The sequence below is a fragment of the Athene noctua genome, chromosome 1 (assembly GCF_965140245.1).
Source record: "Athene noctua chromosome 1, bAthNoc1.hap1.1, whole genome shotgun sequence".
In the NCBI taxonomy this organism is placed as follows: domain Eukaryota; kingdom Metazoa; phylum Chordata; class Aves; order Strigiformes; family Strigidae; genus Athene; species Athene noctua.
In genome coordinates, this window is record NC_134037.1 from 253,521,419 (window position 1) to 253,538,261 (window position 16,843).

The window sequence follows — 16,843 nt, forward strand, 5'->3', positions numbered from 1 at the left end:
TTTTCTTGTTACCCAGAAACAAGCAAAATTACAAGTCAAGAGTGCAGCTGCCAAACCAATTTCCTAATAGGTACAAATAAAAAGACAAACTTTAAAAAATAATCTATTCAAAATGCTTATGATATCCTTTGAGGTACTGCTTAAGTAGTTTTACTATAAGAGCTGTTTTACACATACAGCTGCATTTCTAGAGCTGAAGAAAACGATACCTGCAGATATTTTGGACAACATAACTGTTTCAATAGGCACTACATTCAGAGACCGAGCACAGAAGTTCATATTATTTCTGTTAGACTGAACAAAACAGCACTCTTGGGGCTTACAGAACACAACTACTGGTAACAAATAACAAGTCCTAATTAAAACTTTCATTATGGTAAATCACCTAAAACTACCAACACTCCATGGGATACTTTGTCAATTGGCAGTATTCACTCTTAAGTTGATCACCTACTAGATGACTCACCATGTAAAGCATTCATAAAGCTTACCCTCTTGTTCAGAAATTCTTTCAAAGCCTCTTGTTGTCTCTGAATCCGTTCCTTCAATTTATCTTGCTTCTGTAAAAGTAGTTGCTCTTGTATTTTCTGTCTAGAAAGAAGAGCTTCTCTTTGTGCATCTAACTGCTCTTGCAATTCTTTCAAATACTTTTGCTGAGCTTGGATGCTTTCTGATGAGGCCAACACTCTTTCCCTTAAATTCAGTATACCAGAATAATCTAACAAAGATGCATCTCCCGTTTTTGGTATCAAGAATTCCTCCACACCCCGGGCTTTAGATTCTTCATGAGAGAAAGTCATGGGTTCAGAAAAATTGAGGGGCCGTTCAAGGCTTGTTTTGATGGTGCTCTCTGTAGACCCCTGTTGATACGCCACAGAATCAGTTGAGGCTGCCTGAACTATACAAGATTCCTTTGTTGCTGGTATGAGGACTGTCTTAAGTGGAAGCTCTTCTCCAGCTTCTCTCTCTATTTGATGGTTAGACATCTTCTGAGATGACTCCTTGAAGTGCACTGTTTCTGAAGGCTCAGAGGAATCTTCTGCAGGCAAAACAAATCTAACGTGTTGTACATGTGCTTCCGGTCTCTTTCTTACTACAGTGACATCTTCCATGGCTAACGCTGATGGTAACTGGAATTGAGATGGTTCTCTGATGTGATGATTGGAGGCTTCCAACATTCCCACTTGTTCCTGTGAAGGACAGCCACACAGCAAACAAAACTCTCCATGCTTCCATTTCGACGATTCTAAAAGCTGTACATGTCTGCCAGGACAAGTGTTATGCATTTGTTGTTCATGTTTCTGTGAAGATGGTTTCTCCAACGAATGTGGTGTTCCTGAAAACACAGGTAGCGACTGTGCATGCTCTTGTGCATGAACTTGTTCAGATGACTGGTATTGTGTTGGTTGCACTCCTTGCCTCTGTAGAGGTGGTTCTGAGACAGGCTTTAAATGAAATGATTTTGTTTCCACAGAGCTCAGAGGCGTTGCAGAAGTAGACAAGTATCTTAGCTTCAGTTTATTCTGATACTCCTGTAGACGTTTTCTAGCTTCTTCAATGCTCTGTTTGTGCATCCTGAACAGAATGAAAACATCAGTCTTCAGCGTGGCGCAAAGATAAACATCGATTTCAATAAATCAAACCAATTAAAATTATTTTAAACCAGGCAACTGAGTTCCATTTCACAAAGGAATTTACCTATTTTGCTGCAGAAGGCGTTGTTGATAATTACGAATCATATGTAAATGGCTGTCTTCTTCAGGACTTCTGGTTTGTGATATGGTAGTATTTCCAGTCTAATCAAAATAAAATAATTTAAGTGCACATATACAAATAACTCACAGAAAATTATTAAAGCAACAGCTTCAAGCTACATGTATGTTGTCTCTCCTAAATTTACAGAAGCCACTCCATACCACTGTTTGAAGTCTGTGAGATTTCGGCCTGAGGCAATGAAACTAAAGCAGTTTCTGGAACAGATGGCCTACAGCTACAGTCTCTCTTGGCAAGCCGAGCATACACCATCAAAGCTAATGGTGCTTACAGCAGCTTAGCTCAAAGAGGTAAATGCACCCAGTAGCAAACTCGGGAACAATGATTGAACAGACTGCAATTTCAAGGCAATCAGATTCTCAGAAGAGTACAGACTGTGCAAATGAACCAAGATTTTAAAAAAAAAGATTACTTTCCTTCAACATCCTCAATAAATTCCTCTCCTTTAAGTAGCTGTTTAAGATCTAGACAGACAAAAACATAGAGGTGGGGGCTTTCGGTTTTTTCTGTTCAAGATTTTTTTTTCTTCTTGCAAAAGGATATGTGTACATGCATAATTATTATGACTCTAATCAGATTTTACTAATGGGTAACAGACATGCTGTCCCTGGGACTACACAAAGACAATACAATATTCAAAGTCCAGTGATATCACGTAAAATACAAGCTTCTACATTAGACAAAAGGAAGCTTTTACATGTACGAACTTCTGATCATAGCCTAAGAAATAAAGATTGACAGATTGCCTTGACTGGTATAGTTTAAAATTGGCAAATGATACTCTTGATTTTTATAAGGAAAATTGAAAAGCTACACACAATTTTCTACAATTCTTCACCTCATGTTCCACTTTGTTCTGCTGATCTGTAGAGGGAACACTGTGGCTTTGTACCAGCTGACCTTGCTCTTCCTCCTCTTTTTTTTTCTTAGCCTCCTCCAAACAAGTTCGCATTTGGATCTTCAGAAAATCAGCCTCCAAACGTGCTCTTTCTTCTTCAATTTGTTTAAGCAAGGCCAGCTGTTCCTGTTTCTGTTGCTCTATTTGCTCCTTCTATTGAGAAGAAAAATGAGGGTGAATCTCCAGAACTGAATAACAAAGAAATGAAACACCGCTCACACACACACCATCACACAAAACTTTGTTCCAACTTACAGAAATTTTATTGCTTGTGACAGGCATTTCCAAACTGTAAGAGGTATTTAAAAACAGTTCCAAAGTTAACAAGAATAATTTTGTTTTACCAGCTAGATATTTCTAATAGTCTCTGAATCCCTTTAATATTGCACTATATGTTCTCAACTTAATAGAACAGATAAAATCAGAATCCAACCATTCAAGATACATTATCATTTTCCAGAGACTGCAAAATAAGTCATTTTCTTAAATTGAATTCAGAAATCTCCTTTGCATTTTACAGAGCTTTCCATCAAGAGTTCAACATATTTAAATGTTAATTCAAGCCTTACAAAACTTCTGAAATGGCTAATGTATAACCACTTTAAGAGTACTCTATAAATCTCTGAAGTGGTTTGTTTATTTTTATTCTCCTTCCATGTACCTATCAGCTACAAATCACTTAGATCCGTGCATAGCAACAGCATATATACTTTTAGAATGGAAGAAAAAAAAATAAATCAAAGTACTAGCAAAGAGTGGATAACAGCTTTTAATGAGACAGTCTGAATGGGGCTGTCAGAAAGAGCAACTTGAGGAAAAGCTAGACCCAAGAACAGTTAATGTGGACATAGCAATATATACACCTGGGCAGGTTCAAAGCACTTTCACAGAGGATCTGCTGCCTTTTGGTTTTTTTTCCCAAAGACAGTACAGTTTTGTCAAATTTTTGTTTCCTGAATTACTGAACTTTAACTCTACAATTGCACTAAGACCTGAATTTCAACTTTCTTTTTTAAATTGATAAACTACTATATAATAGCTAGTAAGTCTCTAAGGATACAATAAAAATGAAAATACAATGAAACATATACTCAAACAATACTTAAATAATACACAAACTTATTATTTTCTAAATACATTAAATGAGGCATTCCTGTTGACACAAAAGACTTCCTGCATGTTTCCTAGTTAATTTAAAAAAAAAAATCCAAAATACTCAAAAGTCTGTAAGCTTTTCCTATTAGTCTAAACACAATTCCACAGACCTTCCTACATTATTACACAGGGTTAGTAAAGTTTTCACAGAGTTCTGTATTGTTGACTTCATCCTTCCTAAAGCAAGGGTATTAATCTACAATTCGGACTGTCATTTAATCATTGGCTGGCATCCCTTGCCTATAGCACCTGTTGGATTTTACGAAACTGTTTTTTTCCACTCTATTCTAAACTCCAGTTAGGGCTTAGTCATTTTTACAAAGTTAACATGCACAGGCTAAGAAAATAAACTTCTATTGTAACATTTTCTGTAAGTGTTACAAGCACATTAAAAGAGTCTATAGCTGCTGTATAACCTGAAGCATTTTAAAGTCTTCTGTAAATCACCATTTTTTACACTATAACTGAGATAGGAATAAGCAAACACACTTACCCACTTTCGTCTCTCCTCTTCCATTCTAATTTTAGCTGCTTGTTCTTGAGGATGGATTAGAACTGGATTTTCAGCTGCAACTGTATTTTCCAACATTTTCACAGAGTCTAAAATATACATGTTATCTAACTGTAATTGCAGTTAAAAAGAGCCTTGGATCTTCTTTACGTCTTGTTTTACAGTTTCGCAACCTCTCTAAACAAAATGCACAAACTGCTCTTGAAAAGATTACCATCTCTATCCCACTACTCTGCCTGTCTCCATAACCTGGAAAATTATTGGCCTTTTATCATGTGTCTTTCTTGAATATATAGGAATGGCCCAGCTCCAGCAGGACTAAAGACTGCTTCTACCAAGATTACTTTGTAGTCTAATAGCAAGATCATCAGAGGAATAAAAAGCCACACACTGACCTCTTGGAACAAAGAGGGTGTAAAACTGACACCCTCTGGGCAAATGATCTAATATTTGGTTATTGCACAAAAACCAAGTCTTCATCCTGTACTATCAGCTTCAAATAGCAGCACATTGTCCCCAAAGGCATGTTTTTACTCATGCTGCACTCTCCAATCCCCAGGCATTATGCTGGTGTATACATGTACACAACTGAACTAAATCACTTAATCTCGTTAAAAAAAACAAGCACCCTATGAAAGTTAAAAACAACAACAACAACAAAAAAATAAACCTGAACTTGCCACAACATCATTTTCATACTTCAGAAATCCCACTTGGCATACAAGTTCACCAACTTCAGCACTAGCATAACCAAAAGAGCATAAATGGGAAGTAACCTCAAAATTATCTGGCTACCAAACAAAATGAAGTGTCTAAATGGTATAAATTCCAGTTTTACAAAGAGGCTTTTCAGAATGGTGCCTAGAAGCAGAAAACCACCCCCATGATTTCAAATACATCAGCTCATGCTTGTTTTGTGCATTTCAAGCTGTGAATCTCTGAAGCATCTGATTTCTCCAACAGGTAGACAACTTCAATGCCTAATTTTGCACTGAGAATTCTACTCCTGGAGGCAAACACCTACTAAAGCATGGCAACACCAGGTGTGACAACAATTTGGGCAAGATTTTTTTAAAAGATACAAAAGTATTTGGGGCATCTTTACTCCACAAGTTGGGAGATGGGCAAGTTGGACATAAGAGCAAAAACCTCTCTCAGTTATGGTTTCAACAAATCCACAATGCACTGTGGGCAAAAATAGGAGAACTGTACTTTCTGGCAACATGACAAAACACCACCACTGAAAATCCATTAAACAGTTTTGTTACAGTCCACCCTCACAAGACTTTTTGCTCCAGCACAACAAATTCTGATGCACGTATTACGTACCTTTGGCTTCGCATATTGTATTTCTCTGTTGCTCACAGTGAAGTTCTAAATCAGGTAATGGTCTCTCTTCACTAGTAATTGTGCCTGATTCAATAGTTTCAATTTCACTTTGAATCTCTTTCTCGCTTTTTGATGTCCACTCCTCTTTTTGACTTCTAATCTTGTTTAGCAATTTCTTTAAGGCAAGTTTGGACTGAGGTTGGTGAGTTTTTGCTTCTTTATGATCTATAAAGAATATATGCTGTTAAGAGTTTTGGGTAATGAATACCTTTACATCATAAAAACAAAAAACCCTGTTTTGCAGGTTTTGTGGGGGTTTTTTAACTGCTTACACAGTTGGACAGGTTTCTCAGTTATATAATCAAGTTTTAAAAGCTTAACAATGTTTTCTCTTACCCGCAAGACAGAAGCGGTAATTTCTCTCTGCATGCTATAAAAGGAGGGCTAAGCTAGTTGCAGTGTTTCAATCAGACTACTCCTAGACCGTACTGTTGCAGAAATAAGCAGTACTATTCCCCCTGCCTGCCTGTACGTTCCTGTCCTCTCTTTTGTATTAGCACTGGCAACACAATGCATCACAGACCAAAAATCAGATTGTGCCAGCAAAGGGATGTAGCAGAAATGCTTGGCCAAGCAGCAAAGTTCACTAACACACTTGTTCACGTCACATTACCCTGTACATGCCACAAGTGAAGAATACGTACACACACACACACACACACAACTGTTGCAGCCTACTCACAATAGAGCAACTCAATCACAAACCTGAACATAAAGCACATACAATAAGTAGACTTTGTATTAAAGCTTGATTTTGAAATATTTCAAAACACAAAATTAAAAATATCTAAATTCACATACCAGCATCATCCCATAATTTACAGTAATTATATAGGATTATGGCTACCAACAGTAGTTCTTACAGCAATTAAAAACTATTCTCAGTATGCTAATGAAGTATATTAGAAAAAGTCACATTTTCATTCTTAAATTCATAATCATTAGTGTGTTATCATCTATGATAAACATCATAAACCATGTGACACTCAAGTACTTCACAGGCATTAAGGAATTTTAGTACTTAAAGATATTTTAGTTAATACTAAAGTTAATTTATTTCATATATTAAACTAAAACTCTTCTACCATAAAACCAAAAAGTTAAATGTAAAGTTTAAAAGCTTTACTTTCTGATTCATTAGGAACCTCCTCTTCTGTTATCTGTCCTGATTCTTGTTGAGTATCACAAGCAGATTCTGGTTGAGTGTCACAAGCAGATTCTTGCTCCAAAGAGATATCAAGATCATTATCTTGAGATCTGTCAGAAGGGGCTGGCAAAGGCTGTGGCTCAAACTGCAAAAACAGGTCTCCTTTCATTTCTAATTAAAGAAAACAACCAATTGAAATAAAAAGCAAACAACTTTGCAAGACTACATCCATCATACAAATCCCTAAGAAGTTCAGATATCAATAGCTTGTGATTTAATTCAACTTTTCCCTTTTCCGAAACAGAAGATTCAGAATTACCTAGATTAATAGCCATCTATTAACTCAGAAATTCTACGGGCTTTTCCACTAGAATATGCTATATCTTTCAAAATAAAGAGTTTATGTGATAAAAGGCTCATCTTTACACAAAAAACAGCACACCAGAACAATTCCATGCATGAGGATCCCAGTAACTTCACCAGGGTAAAGACACACCCTGACCTGGCTGCTCACATGGCTGTCACAGGAGTGATTGATCACAAGGTCCAGGTGTGAAATCCTAGAAGACCAGTCAACTTCTCCTACAATCACCTTAACAACTGAGGGGGCTACTCCCTACAAGGGGTGTGGGACACATGGGAAGATCATGTTGGGATTGTACACCTATAGGTATTTAGGGGAGGAACCAAGGCAGGGAAAGGAAAGGATCAGGTTAGTCTGGGGAGGAACAAGTGTGAGGAAAGATATAATAAGGGGATAAAAGGGACCAGTCAATACACTTGTCTGGCCATGCACTTTGCCTGACAGTCTGTCCTGTCATCTCACTAAATTCCATTTCTAGCTGTTTTCCTAGATGAGGAACCCTCTATTTCGTTTGCACGTGTGTGTACAGATATATAGGGGCCAGCAAATGCAGGGGACCAAAAGTCACAGGGGCATCTGTGTCCAGATCACTGTCAACTGCAGATACCAGAATGAGTACATATTATGTGGCTATGAGTATCAGCATGCAGTGGCTAGCAAACTGCAAGCCAGACCAGACAGCAAGAACAGTAAGAGGCTTAGGAGCTAGGTATCAAGCAGCCATAAGACTGGGCTGGATAGTGGAGAGGTCAGGGGATATGTGAGTTGGCTAGTGGAAAGATCAGGAGATCCAAGCTACAGGGGAGACCACGGGATCTCAGAGTCAACTAAGAAACCTTCCAGCACAAGTGTGTACATCTCAGACAACCGGTGACAAGATCCAGGGTTCAGCTAACAGGTAGACTGAGTATAAAACGTCAGTTACCACAGGAATCCATAGCATGTGCATGTCTGAGCATACGTTCACACACCCAGTTGTTGCTACAGAGACCCAGCTGGAGTGGAGTAGCAGGTCTTGGGGCCTACATGCCCAGGAGCCAGCAGCTCTGAAGACTAGGGATCAGGAGCCAGCTGCTAGGTACAGTGATTGTCTAAAGCCATTTACTGAGTGACCCATAGCACATATTTGAGCATAGCACTGTATATGTGGACATGCAAGGTAACTGGAAGGCTACAGGGTCCAGGATGAATTACTGGATAGACTGGGTGTCTGAGACCCGTTCCTGGGGGATCCATAGTGTGACAGGTGGAGGAGACCTCAGGTACAGAGGACAAATGAGTAGACTGTCTAAGACCAACTGTTGGAGGGATCCATACTGTTATACAGACACATATCCCACTAACAGGCCTTCATGGTGAACAGGATGAGGCCATTTGTGTTGTGTTTAATGTGAGTGCTGTGTTTTCAGTGTTGGCCTGTGCGGCCAGCTGTGTGTACAGGTACCAAAAGCCTGTTCATATGTGTACCTACTGTGAATACACACCCAGCCTTACTACTAGCTTGTAAGGAACTAAAGGAAGAAATGCCTCAAACATTCATGACACAGAAAGCCTCAAGGACAAGCTGTGGCCTTTGTGATTAGTCTAAGGAATGTCACCCAAGGAAGAGTGGAAGGATGCAACCCCTACTCCCTTGCAGCTGCATTGACAAATTCCTTAGATAAGCCTCAAAGGGGGAGAGACATGGTCTGAGTGAAACCAAATGCTTCCCCATCAAGCACAAGTACCACTAATCACTGGCTCCACTGTGTAAGCCTGCTACTACGTGGCTCTACTGTGCAAGCCAGACACTATGCACCCCTTGTAAGTGACTTTGTGCCTTTGCCATTGAAGAGGTGACAAGAACTGATAAGAGGTGATCACTTCTGCCCCAGGAGCTGGATGATGCTCAAGAAGCATGAAGTCCACAAAATTCAGGGAACTGAGAAAAAAACCCAAAGTATCCTAATCAGCTGATAAGATGAACTTAAAAGGCAAAAAACTTTGCCGTGTGTGCACCCACCACACAAGATTACCAGACCTGAGACAAAGCTGGATCCAGGGGTGGTGATCTGGATTTCTTTGATTCTTTCTTTTTTTTCTTTCCTTTCTTTTCTTTCATATAGATTTAAGAGACCACATTGCCTATTTTCCTTTTCCAAGTTTAAATTGTTTTCTACTGCAAGTAAAAAATTTTAACCAGTCATTTGGTGTCATTTCACCTTAATTTAACCCAAGGGGATCACAGAACCGTTGTGACTCTGTGGGCTTCCAATCCAGGTCACAACACAGCTTGACCTGGGAATGGACAGCTGCAGCAACCTCTCTTCTACTGGGCTACCAGATTCAGCAACCTTCAAATTATTACTTACTCTTGTCTTCGCTGTACATATCTTCAAATGCAAACTCCAATTCTCTCTGCCATTCTTCTTTTATTTCCATGCGTTTGTATGCAGGCACAAAAAGTTGAGGTGGCATCTGCGCTATAATCTGTCTTCTGCGCATCCGATCCATATTCTGCATTTGCTCAAGTTCTTTCAGTAGCCTTTCCCTGTCCTTCAGGTATAGAGAAGGGATAACAAACATTCAGAGTTCACATTCAGACAGTCATACGTCAGGACTGATAAAACACTTCCATTTGGTTACCATGAAGTTTGTTTAATCCTAAATACTTAAAGTTAAATCTATTCTAGAGAAAAAGGTGCTCCTTTGGGAGAAGACTGTATCTGATCTTTAAACATAGAAGTCATCAATACTACCTAAAGTGTCAGACTGTACACCTGTAGGCCAGGTCTGCTCTGTTTTATAAGGTAAATGAGTACTTGCTTTGACAAGTTACTTTTTTTAGTATATACTTCAGCAATCGCTACTTCTACAGATGTGAAATAAATACTCTTGGCACACTACAATTATATATGAAAGCTGTATAAAAAAAGCTTTACTTGAAGTTTGGTTGTGAGGTTTTTTTCCTGTTAATTTAAGGAGCATTGTTAATATTTCCACAGTTCCCCATTTTAGTTTGGTTACTCATTCAGGGCCAGTTATCTCTCAACTAAAATAAACAAGAAAGCTTTTGCTATTTCTAGCCTCCAAAAGTACTTGTGAAGGCAACAGACAATAAAACAAATTTCAGAGCATACCTCTGGGTACAAAGACTTTTCTCAATAGTTCAGTTTTTATTTCTTAAATGAAACAATTTCAGTATTTCCAGACTTATACACCAACAGAACCTCAGTCTCTAAGTAAGAGCTTTGAAAAGTTTTCCAAAAATAAAAAGATAAACTGTTGCCTTCTAATAATAAACTATTTTTTTACCCCTGAAGCACAGAATAATCAACTGCAGGCTAAAGCCGAGGAGAAGTTGGACCTCATCACCCATTTAAAAAGTTTAGCTTGGTTATTACTGATTGGTTAATAGCTGGTCAAACAATACGATGGACACTCTTTCATTCTACCTATTTCCAGATAGCCAAAATAAGCAGAGTTAAATGGTTTTTAGACACATTCTGAAAACTCCATTTAGACCATCAATTTTAAATTCCTATATTTCATTTACTAATCACCTACCTACAACTCAACACTGGTTATTTTGACATTAAAAACAGGCACAAATGCCTACCTGAGCCAAATGGACCTTCTTCAAGGCATGACTTCCTCTGAGATGTGCCTTTTCAAGCTGCTCTCTTCTCTCTCTCTCTGCATCTCTGTGTAGTTCTTCCAAACGTTTCCCTTCTTCTTCAGCAGCTAACCGAGCATCTGGCTGGCAGTCAATCAAGAGTTAAGTCCATGAAGTTCTTTGTGGTAGTTTAAAGCATATGTAACAATAAATGAATAATTCTGCAGCAAAAGCACTTTAACATTTTACCTTTGAAAAAAATAAATAGGCACATTTACATATTACATAAGTGTCAAAGAGTTCTAGTTTCAAACTGTATTAGGGACAACCATCGGTATTTGTGTCCTGGTTTTGGCTGGGATAGAGGTGATTTTCTTCCTAGTAGCTGTTATAGTGTTGTGTTTTGGATTAAGTATGAGAATGATGTTGATAACACAATGACATTTTTAGTATAAACAATACTTAGCAACAACTAAGTCAAGGATTTTTCAGCTTCTCATGCTCCACCAGCAAGAAGGCTGGAAGGATACAATAAGTGGGTAAGGGACACAGCCAGGACAGCTGACCCCAACTGACCAGAGGGATACTCCATACCATATGGCATCTTGCTCAGTATATAAACTGGGAGGAGTTGGTTGTGAGGGGCAGCTTGTTGCTCAGGGACTTGCAGGTGGTGAGCAATTCCATTGTGCATCACCTGTCCATCTTGAGTTTTAATTTCACTCTTTTTGTTATTTGCCTTTTCATTTAAAAAAAATATAATTTCAACTATTAAACTGCTCTTAGCTCAACCCACAAGTTTTATTTGTTCTTGGTTCTCCCCATCTCATAGAGCAGCGGGGACGAGTGAGCAAGCAGTTGCATGGTAATTAGTTGTTGGCTGGGGTTAAACCATGACAATTTGTTACAGTAGAATGATTCTTTTTCCCACAATACAAGGTAAAATGAATAATACAGTTGATATTACAGATTGACTACTTCAGTCCTCATTGTTTTGTTTTAAACAAGAGCAGGGGGAATAAATCCAGAAGCTTTTTCACTCATGTGGGAAATGAAAACCAATCTGCAATTTTTAAATATGAAAAATCTTACTAACACATGAAAATTGAAAAATATTAAGAAAAAAGCCTAAATCACTGCACCTAAGCAAGTCTACAAAGATTAACATTTTCGAATTTTCCATGACACAACTGAATAAACTAAAGTATCTCTTCTTGCTGAGGTCTAGTCCTTCAAATGTTAAGAAAACCTAAACTTCATGAACAAAAACTTCATGAATGCACTAAAGAAAATATTGATAAAACCAAATTTATTGAGTGCACTTTTCTAGTCTAAAAGAGGCTGATCCAGAACAGGAATTTAGAATGTGCTATCACATCACCACTAAAACAAACTTATTTGGTTCACTTTTCAAAAATCACCTCTAAAAGCTAAGCTTTTACTCCATCTCTCACTTTTCCAGGTCCTCCCCTTCTTCCAATCTGACTTGTTTGAGTGTACTGCAAACTTGAGTAAACTTTCCCATTTGGCTAAAATCTATTAGTCATTTTTTTTTTCCCCAATTAAACTTCTGCCATTTTGGTAAGCTGAAACTGCTGACTGCATGAACAGATGAACATAAATATGAGGTAAAGACTGGTAATACACAGCTAAAAAGAAGGGAAGAGAAAAAAAGCCAGGCAACTGCAATTATTAATTTAGCATACACCACAAAGCAGAAGATTTAGGTGTCCTAACAGTACGTCAGTCTTGTGAATTCACCTCTTTACAGAGGTCTGTTCACGTGGGACTGTCAGGTGTGACCCCACAAGTGACTGAGCACTTAACAGCTATTACAAGTTTCCCCATCTAAGCTTCTGGTTACTAAGCTGTGCAATGGCTGCTTTATGTAAGTTCATATCTTTTAGACTAGTTCTAGAACACTGAATTGCTGATATCCAGACACTGTACACAATATAAAGAAAAATATATGGAAGCACATATTATAAAACACTTGGAAGTCATCACCTGCTCTCCATCCACTTCTCTGTCCACGTAGGGTTCGGAAATATGGTAACGTGTAACAGAGAAGTTATTGGCACTATGCAGCTTTACTGTCGGGGTCTTTTTCATTTCAAAATTCTAGGAAGAAAAGCACAAGTACAGTTGTATCAGAGAACAGAAAGAAAAGCAACTAAACAGAACATAAGATCTGTACACTTAACTTAGTATTAGGAAAGCCACACCCCCAAATTCTCTCCTGAAAATATTGCTGTTTAAACCTTTATATACATTTAATAATTAATAAATCACATCAGCGCAAGGCAGATCTAGAGGGCTTAACAACTAAGAGCATGTAACAGCCTAAAGCAAACTCCTCCACACAAATTGACATTCTGCTCTACCTTTGTGTTTCTAAAGCATTACCTTAAATTAAAAGCACTTGAGTTTAATGTACTAATACAAATCCCACTTACAACAGCTGTCACACTCACCTCAAAGAAGGGCAACCACAGATCTACTATATAGTTATATCTAACAGCAAAATAATACTTCTCAAGTACAGGCTTTCTTTATGAAAATCAGTACCATTATGTCCAGTTTCTTAGCTGACCAGAGAAAGAAGCATTTTCCACAACTTCACAGAAAAGTGTCTATTCATATATAATACAAAGTATTTACTTTTTTTTTTTTTTAAAGTTTTGGGTACACCACCACATTTCAACTCTTGTCCAAAAGAATTTGAACACTGAGCAACCAGGCCCTCCCTCCCCCTTCTTTAGCTCAGCCTGATGTTCTCAGTAGTGAGGTAGCCAGGTTAAGTACCTCGGTATTCTGGAGGAACTGCCTTTGTACTTCCAACATCTCCTTCACTAATTTTCTCTCAGCTTCCTCCTCCCTAGACTTTCTCCTAAAAAAAGATTCTTAGCCACATTAACTACAACAGCAAGTTTCATAGCCTGAGCGGTTTAAAACTGACATGACCATAAACAAATGCACATACACAATGAGCCACATTAAGTCCCAGTAGTATCTTAAACTTATCTCTATGTAATATGGGGTATACAAAATTTCAGTATTATCTCTTGGTATTTTATAAAGACTGTAGAAAGTAAAGTCTTTAAATTAAAGTCCCAAGATAAGCAATTAGTTTTAGCCTTACCAACAGAACTTCAGAACCATAAAATAAGTTACTAAGAACCATAAAATTCACGTTATTCCCATGGTAAGGAAAAAAAAAAAGATGTGTAGAAATAAAAGCACAACATCAAGAGCTTCACTTTTATTTGTACATAACACTGTTTAAAACCTGCTAATTTTCTTAATCATTATATCATAGTAATTTTAACATCAATATTAACCAAAATGCTTGTAAATACTGATTATAGCTCTGAAAACAGACAAGTCCCATACCTAACCTTCCTTAGCCAGATCACCAACTGCTTGACCTGTGTTATTTCCAGAATGTATATTTAAACCTGTCCTCTGAATTATTTAAAAATATGTAAAATAAATCGGTAGTTAAAAAATGCATTTAATTAATCAAATCTCCTGAATTTTATTCAAAAGTTGTGAAGATGCAAGAATTATGTGGGAGGCTGCAATTTTCCAATTAATGTCAAAAGCAATTTAGGTTGAAAAAAATAGTACTTCTATCGTTACTACACCTCATGATGGACCCACTGCAGTTAAGAATCTATTCATACTTCCATCAAGAGGTTTGCAACTCCTCTCATTTTTTTTCCCCCTAAAAGAGTAAATAATTCTATAGTAAAATCTGACAAAACTGAAGTAGTAATGTATCATAAAATAAAACTACAGATGTTATGAATACTCAAAAAGAGTATAACAGTATTTGTAGGTTGCATTTCTATTACATACAAATCTTACAGATCATATAAAAACTTAAGTTCACAAGAACTCTGTGACACTTATGAACAAAATGGTGTTTACAGTTTAACTTCTATAAAATCACTTAGCAGTTGGCCTAATTCAGTAAGGCCTCAATTCCTAAAAGCCATCCTTCTGAGAACTGAATTTAATTATGACAACATATCTAGAGTAAAACCACTTCTTTTGTAACTGGGTAAAGTAACCAGATAAAGTAACAATAATAGGAGTATCATCAGAAAAATGTTTCTTGTATTCTAAGTAATCCTGCAATGAACAACACTGCCCCCGCTCCATTTTATGAAATTTTATTCAATTGTTGCTGCAAGAGCATCAGATTATGATTACAATTATGTTTAATAAGCTCTTTATGTAAATAGATTCAAGAAAATAAGCACACATGCAGATGATTTTGTAATTTGCTGTAATTCACAGGATTTAAAGTTAAGCAATTCAAATTCAGTGTCTTGAGTAACCCATTTAGCAATACAAAGCCCAAGACTTTTCCCCCCAGAAACTGACAATTAAAATCTTTTGTTTTCTCCTATACAGAACTAGGAATAAGCCACAGCTCTAATCATCTCTGATCTTTCATTTACTTAGCATTTACCCCATGTAGTACACAGCAAACAGTTACTCTTCCAATAAAAGAACTATATTTTTCACCCTGGGCCCTCCCAGCAGCATAGGCCTATGACAAAAGGATTAAAATCCATACAGATATGAAAACTAGAAAAAAGGCTCAAAGTCAGCTAGTCTTAATTAAATCGACATGCTGTGCTACACTGAAACAATGCAATGCAATCTTTCCTCAACAAAAATCCAGCATGTCTGCAGAACTGTTGATTCAACCTGCCATTATCAGAGCATGAACTTCTTAAATGAAACAAACCCCACATATTGTAAAGTCCAGGTGTTTGCAAACTTGGCTAAAACCAGCTAAAGTCATGTTTATTGACAAGGTGAATAAAGGATATTAGTTCATGAGTGGAAATGCACTAAACTGTAGAATTTCAGGAAAGGAATTTGATTCTGCAATTCACTGAATTCTGTGATTCTGCAATACTTAAACGGTACTGACCCATGCCTGTCATCCAATACAATCACAACTGTATTGTACAATCAATTGTACCAGAACCTGGGGAACCTGAACAAAGTCTTCTTGCTTGCCCTGGTGAAAAAATACTAGAGAAGAAGAAATAAATTCTGCATTTGTAAAATGGAAAGACAGAAGCATTACCGAGGTTGTTAGATGAAAAGTATTATATAGTACTGTGTCTTTTTAGCTGTTATAGCATCTACAGATACCATATTAACTGCCACTGACTTTCAGGCACCAATTAGAAATTTGTTTTGTTTTTTAATAGAAAGCAACATAAAACGCATCCTTGCAAAAGTCACCAGAAAGCAATGCTGCAGCATCTCATGCTTTTCCAACAATGCCAAACTGAGCAAACACAAGCATCTGAAAACCAAGAAGTTTTAACTGATATAGCCTTCATCTGCTCTACAGCAGATACACCAGGAACACACAGAAAAATACAGAGGAAAACAGCACCATGAAAGAGTGTCTGAATTTACCTGAACAGTACCATACAAGATCTTATTGCATCTAAATTCCAATTTTGCATACACTTCACCAAAAATAACCCCAAACTTTACCACTGCCTTATAACACTTGCTTTAATCCTCACTCGTATCCAACTTCCACATTAAGAAAACTCACAATAGGAAAACAACAGAAAAGCATTGTACTGAAGGACACAAATAGAAAGCATATAGGCACTGCTTCTAATCATTCCAAAAACTGTGAGGGTCAAACCTTACTGTTTTTCCAGATACATCAGTACCAAACCCCTATCATCCAACATGCTAACATACACAGAATGTGCTAGATGTACCTGGGAAAAGCTTTGGTAACTTCACAGGGACTAGTAAACCTTAATCTTTTCTTTTCTTGCCAGTGGTCTGAACATCCCTGAACCTGATGGTCTGGAAGGGCACAACAACACATAAGGCAACTTAAACTCTGCACTAAAGAAGTTTCATTAAATTAAATTTAGTAAAGGTTAATTCCAAAGTAAAAATGCACACCATGTTCTTCCTGCAGTTCAGATCTGCAATCCTACAGTAACTTCTAT

The 16,843-nt window shown here is 37.4% G+C and overlaps 1 protein-coding gene across 1 annotated transcript in view; it reads right to left on the minus strand.

Moving 5' to 3' along the window:
• The window catches only part of CEP295 (centrosomal protein 295), a 45,688-nt gene that overhangs the window by 22,976 nt on the left and 5,869 nt on the right, over window positions 1-16,843 (minus strand). Inside the window, exons 6-14 of the mRNA XM_074917335.1 lie at window positions 12,840-12,953; window positions 10,836-10,976; window positions 9,589-9,772; window positions 6,853-7,044; window positions 5,667-5,891; window positions 4,320-4,426; window positions 2,612-2,824; window positions 1,699-1,796; window positions 492-1,575 (exon numbers count right to left, since the gene is read on the minus strand). Coding sequence (XP_074773436.1) covers window positions 492-1,575; window positions 1,699-1,796; window positions 2,612-2,824; window positions 4,320-4,426; window positions 5,667-5,891; window positions 6,853-7,044; window positions 9,589-9,772; window positions 10,836-10,976; window positions 12,840-12,953 — 2,358 coding nt within the window. The remainder of the gene's footprint in view (window positions 1-491; window positions 1,576-1,698; window positions 1,797-2,611; window positions 2,825-4,319; window positions 4,427-5,666; window positions 5,892-6,852; window positions 7,045-9,588; window positions 9,773-10,835; window positions 10,977-12,839; window positions 12,954-16,843) is intronic.